Below are 7,294 nucleotides of genomic sequence, written 5' to 3' on the forward strand. Positions count from 1 at the left end.
CAAATCCGCTCCCATTATAAACCACCACGTGGTTACTTCACTACCTTAAAAAATAAATAAAAATAATAATAGAATTTTATTATGCTTGTGGCCGGCAGAGGATCCGGACTCACCGTAATAACAATAAAACGGGCCAGAGAAAGGGAATTTTGATAATTTCGGAAACGGATTGGGTACTCACCCACCACAAGCCAATGGCTAATGTCCGGTGCTCTGTGGGCCTTAACATGATGTATGTGTCTCATCCATGCCGTCCATTCATTTTTCTAGATAATTTTATGCTATGAAACCAAAACCTAGGTAGATCAAAATCTCAATTGGGCCACACGGTGTTGATTGAACCCTCACCATTAAAAACTTAATGGGGCTACAAAAAGTTTTAGATCAAGCTGATATTTGATTTTTACCTTCATCCAGGTCTGTATGACCTAATCTACAGGTTGTATGTAAAGTAAACATTACAGTGGGCCATAGGAGGTTTTTAATGGTAGATATTTAATCACCACTGTTTCCCATGGTGTGGTCCACCTGAGATTTTTATCTGCCTACTTTATTGGATAAAGCATTAAAATGATTTGTAAAAATGGATACACGGTATGGATAAAACACATAAATCATGGTGGGGCCCACAGAGCACCTAGTGTAATTTCCTTCCCCAAAAACTATTTCCTTGGAATTTTTAATCTCTAACACATTATTTGCTAAAGTAAGATTCCGAGGAATCTTGCTGTAAATTTTCCACTATATAATTAGGCCAAGAATTCAAGAATTGTGTGGCTTTTCATCAAAATCTCACAATAACGAGATTAGAAAGAAGAAGAAAAGCCCAATTATCCATGCAATGGCTATCTTAATCTCTCTTCTCTTCTTGGCCATTGCATTTGTAATCTTTGCCACTCTCAATGCAGGTCGAGCAGCAAAGAAATCCAATGAACTACCTTCTCCATCCAAGCTTCCTATCATCGGTAACCTCCACCAGTTAGGTAGTCCTGGTTCATTACTCCACCATTCTCTACAATCACTCTCCAACAAATACGGCCCACTGATGCTGCTCCACTTGGGGAACATCCCTACTCTCGTGGTTTCCTCAGCTGAAATGGCTGAAGAGATCTTGAAAAACCATGATCTTGCTTTTGCAGGCCGACCTTTGCCTAGTTCCAAAGGAGCTAGGCAGATTATCTATGGCTGCACTGACATTGCCTTCGCACCTTATGGTGAGTATTGGAGGCAAGCCAGGAAAATTTGCGTTAGCAATCTTTTGAGTCTTAAGAGAGTGCAGTCATTTCAGTTAATTAGGGAAGAAGAAGTTGGGAATATGATTGAGGAGATTAAAAGTTCATGTTCTGTTGATGTGTCTGAGATGTTGCTTTCGTTAACGAGTGGAATACTTTCAAGGATTGCTTTAGGGAAGAAGTATGTAGAAGTGAAGGATCTAGCTAGGGAAATGGAATTTCTCTTGGGATCTTTCAGCGCGGGAAATTTTATCCCGTGGTTGGGATGGATAGATGTCTTGAACGGCTTGGAGGCAAGATTAAAAAGGTTTTCTCATTGCATGGATGCTTTTCTTGATCAAGTGATCGATGACCATCTCATCAGCAAAACCAATGGTGATGAAAATGATAATGAGCAGAACCTTGTGGATGTATTGCTTCACCTTCAGAAGGATACCAATGCTGACTTACATCTCACCAAAGATAATCTCAAAGCTATCATCTTGGTACTCTCTCTCTCTCTCTCTCTCTCTCTCTCTCTCTCTCATGGTTTCCTAGTAGTTTTTATTGCAAGACTGATCAACCTAATCACTAACATGACTTGGATTTTCTTTTTCTTTCACCGAAGGACATGTTCATTGCAGGAATCGGGTCCACAGCGGTTGCATTGGAATGGACCTTGGCAGAGCTGGTGAAGAATCCCCGTATTATGGAGAAAGCTAAAGAAGAGATAAGAAGAGTTATTGGGATAAAAGAAAAGGTGGAAGAAGACGACCTTGTTCAGATGGACTACTTGAAATCTATAATTAAAGAGACTCTACGGTTCCACCCACCTGGACCCTTGTTAGTTCCACATGAATCCACAACAAGCGTGAGAATACAAGGCTGTCATATCTCTCCAAAAACAAGAGTCTTAATCAATGCATGGGCCATTGGAAGGGACCCCAGATCTTGGGAAAATCCTGATGAGTTCATCCCCGAGAGATTTGCCAACAACCCTATCGATTTCAAAGGTCAGGATTTTCAATTTATACCTTTTGGAGCTGGAAGGAGGATTTGTCCTGGAATTTCATTTGCCACCAGCACTATTGAACTTGCACTAGTCAATCTTTTATATTGGTTTGACTGGGAATTTCCTAGTGGCACACGTGCTGAGGATGTAGACATGAGTGAAGCCTCAGGGATTGTTGCTCACAGGAAATTTCCTATTCATCTGGTTCCAACCATGGTTAAAAGATCCGGTGACTTGGACTCAGCTTAGTCATATGTGATTCGCGGTGTTGAACTAGATCGGCGTTGAACTAGATCGGCCCTGATTGAGTCTGAGTCGATTGGAACAAGCCACATGAGACTATCCGAGTACTAAAACCATGGTTCCAATTTATCACTTCTCGTCTATGTAGATAACTAAAGGTTATTGAATTCTAGTGCAGGATCAAGTGCTGTATGCAGTCTCTTTTAGGCTCCTGAATTCGTAGCAAGGAGATATGTTGGTAGTTACGGTTATAATTTGCTATGGGCTTAGGTTATATGAGGCTTGTAATCAACATATATAAATGTGCTTCTTAATATTAATTTGTATTAGATGTTGTGCCTGCCGTGAATGTGGAGGGTTTTTTTTTTTTTTTTTTTTTTTATGTGCTTACTGGTTATTGTTTATATATATATTGGGAGCTTACCACATATAACTGTATTATCATTACGGTGAGCACCACAAAAAAAAGAAGAAAAAATATATATATAAAAACAAAAAGCGAGCCTCATCCATCATATGATAAGACAAAAAACTGAAAAATACAAAGAGACAAACTTGACCCAAGGCCACAGCTAATCTATTCACATAGCCGCGGGGTACCCATGAAGCAAACAACCAAAAAAGCAGATTGGAAAGCAGATGGGTGGTTGTTTCTAGTTTTCAATGAAGTACCCCACCTGAATTTTGGGGTGTCCCATTTTCATAGTGGGACTACCTGGTGGATGGGTGAGATGATATTCAAACACCTTAGAAGGGCTCACACACCAACCAGTTGGACGTGTAATTAGTTTTGTGTGAGTGGTTCTTTAATTTAAACAAAGCATTTGTGAGGTTGTCATGTGTTAAAGGTTTATGCATCAAAAGTCTAGGCTGCTGTGATAAGGGTTGTGGCGTCTGTCATGGGAGAATGTGTTGATTCCACAGTTTATTTAAATTTAGAATTTAATTCAAGGCCATGAGGTAAAGAATGAGTCATAGATATGATGGACAACATAAAAAATAAAATAAAAAAATAAAAATTTAAATGTTGACAGTGAGAGTTATCACTTGTCAGTCATTGTGAGCTACAAAATGCTTGCATCTCACTGTAATTTGTGGTGGATCATGAAGAAAATGAAGAGATAAGATTTGACTTCAAGTTAATTCAACCATCATGTGATGTCACAACATGCATCGGAGTCAATGCTAAAAAGCCTGCGGGGCATGCATGTCGATGCACATAAAAGCAAGGCTATTTGGATCTTTGAAAAAAAGTGTCGAAAAGACCAAATGAAGAGAAATGAAAGGAGACTATTTCCCTTCGAAAGACCGTACATTGGGGATATTTTGGTAAAAAAATTCATACTTACACCGAGCTAAAATACCTTCAGGGTGCAATTTTAAGCTGATCGTATCCTTGTAATCCGGATTAATTCTTCAACAAAAGTGATTTTCCACAAGAGTGCATGATATATTCCTTTACCCAGCACGTTGGTACTGTGACCCAATGCAAAAAGCCCAACTTTTCAAGAGTGGACCAGTGATGCATTATTTCCTGCCATCCATTAGAAGACCACAGACCAATGTAGAAGAATTGTGTGGAATCAGCATCCAGAGAAGGGCTCACAAGATGAATCGTTCAGATGATGAAACCATGGGCCCCTTCTGTAAAAACAGCTGCATGTGTACATTATCAATGTTACGCTGCAGCTGGAATATTATGTGATTTCATTATACCAAATAAACTGTGAATGCATTTTGAACACGAATGCGGAATATACTGAATAATGCCATCATTTGCAAAGGCCAGGATGCATGGATATGTGATCAGAAATTGTTACTACCCAACCCACGGTAGAGGAAACGGATTGGCTACTCCCCCTGACACCAGCCAATGGCTGGTGGTCGGTGCTCCGTGGGACCCACCATGTTGTATGTGCTTCATCCATGCCGTCCATCTATTTTAAAAGATCATTTTACGATCTGAGAACAAAAATGAGTTACATCCCACTCTTGAATGGACCACATTACAGGAAACAGTGTTGAATGAGCGTCCACCTTTAAAAAACATTTTGGGGCCATAAAAGTTTTGGATCAAGCTGATTTTTTTTTTTTTCACTTCATCTGGGGCTGTATGACCTAATCAACCAATTGGATGTCAAATAAACAGTACAGTGGGCCTTAGGAGGATTTTAATAATGGATGTCCAATCAATATTGTTTTCATGTGGTGTGGTCCACCTGAGATTTATACACCTCTCATTTTTGGGATCAAGCCATAAAATGATCTGTAAAAATGGATGAACGGAAAGGATGAAACACATACATCATGGTGGGGCCCACAGAGCACAGACCACCAGCCACGGGGCTGGTGTCAGGGGGAGTAGCCAATCCGTTCCCCACGGTAGATAAGATTCGAAATAGTAGCGATACCCTCCACAGCCTCAGGATGCGGATTGGGTATTATCCCGGCCTGGCCCACCGTAGTGTATGGTCTATCCACACTGTCCATCCATTTTTCTATATCATTTTAAGGCATGAGTTCAAAAATGGAGCAGATCCAAGTCTTGAATGGACCAGAACACATGAAGTAGCAGTGGTAATGATGACCACTGTTAAAAAGTTCTTAGGACCCACCTTGATGTTTATTTGCCATCTATTCTGTTCATAAGGTCACGCAGACTAGGATGACGGCATAACATAAATTTTAATTTGACCTGAAACTTGTGCATCTCTCAAGAAGCTTTTAATGGTGGGAGTTTAATCCCCACTGTTTGGTCCACTCAAGCCTTGAATCTGCTTCATTTTCGGACTTATAACCAGAAATGATATGGAAAAATGGTTGCACGGTGTAGATAAACCATATATCACAGTGAGACACTTGTAACCCCCATCCTAGGGAAGTACCAATCCACACGGAGGGTACTACCCTGTGCGGATAAGTGGATCCCTAAGGGGCCGTTTGGCCGGGTGGATTGGAAGGGATTGAACGGTGTTAGGGTGGATGGCATGGATTTCAAGGTAATGATGGTGTTGTCAGTGGATTGTCTTAAGATCGATGGGATTGCTATATCCCGGATTGCTATAGCACACCCGGCCAATCCTAGGATTAAACCTTTCCATCCCTTCCAATTCCTCAAACCAAACATGTCCCAAGAAAATTCGAACGAATTAGGGTGGATTGGATGGGATTTAAAGGTAATGATGGTGTTGTCAGTGGATTGTCTTGAGATCCATGGAATTGCTATATCCTGGAATTAGATCACCCATTCTGTTTGGCACGCCCGGCCAATCCCAGGATTTAAACTTCCAATCCCTTCCAATACCATCCAATCCACCCGACCAAACGGGCCCTAAAAGAGCTTGTTTGGGAGCGTGGATTCGGAACCCCTAGGATTGGAAACCTTAGGGATTGGCAATCCTCCCGATGTGTTTGGCACCCTTAGAGTGTGAATCAACTTTAATTCAAAAATACCTATGCATGGTATATTTACGAGGGTTTGAATTTAATTACTACATCAACTTTAATATCCCTAATTAGTGAGATATATAATTTTTGACATTTGTGGTTGTAATAAGCCCACTGAAATATATGCTTTGCTTGAAAATGATGAAATTCCAAGTCTCGGATAGACCGCAAGCACAAGATCATGTTTGAGTGACTAACCAATGATTTTTAATCATTGATTAATATGGACAATGTTTGGATGGTGCTGAACAATGTTTGGATGGTGCTGATTTACATGGACAATGTTTGGACGATGTTGATCATCATTAGTGGGCCATGTGCCCAATAGAATGATAGTGTACAGTGACATACATGTTATACCTGCAACTATTGAAATGATTTTAGGTGTAATCCAAGCTCTCACTGCGGATTACAAATCCCCTCAAATGGAAACCCCTTGGATTAGCAATCCCCAATTACTTTATGCTACTAAACAACCAAGGGGATTGGAAACCCCCTCCAATCCCCTCCAATCCACGCTGCCAAACGACTAGGGATTGGAAACCCCCTCCAATTCATGGTGCCAAACGACTAGTGGATTGGAGGGGATTGGAGGGGGTTTCCAATCCCCTTGGTTGTTTGGCAACATAAAGTAACTGGGACTTTCCAATTCTCTCTCTGAGGGGGTTTGCAATTCACGGTGAGAGCTTGGATTACACCTAAAATCATTTCAATAGTTGCAGGTGTAATATGTGTATCACTATACACTATCATTCTATTGGGCACATGGCTCACTAATGATGATCAGCACCGTCCAAACATTGTCTATGTAAATCAGCATCGTCCAAACATTGTCCAGCACCGTCTAAACATTGTCCATGTAAATCAGCATCGTCCAAACATTGTCCATGTAAACCAACAATTAAAAATCATTGGTTAGTCACTCAGACATGATCTTGTGCTTGTGGCCCATCCAAGACTTGAAATATCATCATTTTCGAGCAAAGCACATATTTCAGTGGGCTTATCACAACCATTGTATCAAAAATTATGTATCTCACTAATTAGAGATATTAAAATTGATTTAGTAATTAAATTCAAATTCCTGTAAATATACTAGGTATAGGTACTTTTGGATTAAAGTTGATTCACACTCCAGGGTGCCAAACACACTAGGGGCCTGTTTGGCCGAGCAGATTGGATGGTATTAGAGTGGATTGCATGGATTTTTAAGGTAATGATAGCTATATCAGTGAATTGATGCAAGATCTATGGGATTGCTATATCCCGGGATTGCTATATCGGGTCTGTTTTGCACGCCCGACCAATCCCGGGATTAAACTTTCCAATCCCTTTCAATCCCTCGAACCAAACACGTCGCAGGCAATTTTGAAGGGATTAT

General features: G+C 40.6%; 1 protein-coding gene across 1 annotated transcript; it reads left to right on the plus strand.

Annotated features, from left to right (window-relative positions):
• The first annotated feature begins 763 nt into the window (after positions 1 to 763).
• On the plus strand, positions 764 to 2,475 carry LOC131219444 (cytochrome P450 71A1-like). Its single transcript, XM_058214577.1, has 2 exons — positions 764 to 1,717; positions 1,840 to 2,475. Exons 1-2 carry the CDS (start codon positions 842 to 844, stop codon positions 2,470 to 2,472), a joined length of 1,509 nt encoding a protein of 502 aa, XP_058070560.1. The 5' UTR covers positions 764 to 841; the 3' UTR covers positions 2,473 to 2,475.
• Positions 2,476 to 7,294: the final 4,819 nt, after the last annotated feature.

The sequence above is a fragment of the Magnolia sinica genome, chromosome 11, assembly GCF_029962835.1.
Source record: "Magnolia sinica isolate HGM2019 chromosome 11, MsV1, whole genome shotgun sequence".
In the NCBI taxonomy this organism is placed as follows: Eukaryota; Viridiplantae; Streptophyta; class Magnoliopsida; order Magnoliales; family Magnoliaceae; genus Magnolia; species Magnolia sinica.

Bases quoted from the DNA above. Each gene is read 5' to 3' on its own strand.
- LOC131219444 (XM_058214577.1), top strand. From the start codon at position 842: ATGGCTATCTTAATCTCTCTTCTCTTCTTGGCCATTGCATTTGTAATC. The intron at 1,718-1,839 runs GTACTCTCTCTC...CTTTCACCGAAG, and splicing joins ATCTCAAAGCTATCATCTTG to GACATGTTCATTGCAGGAAT.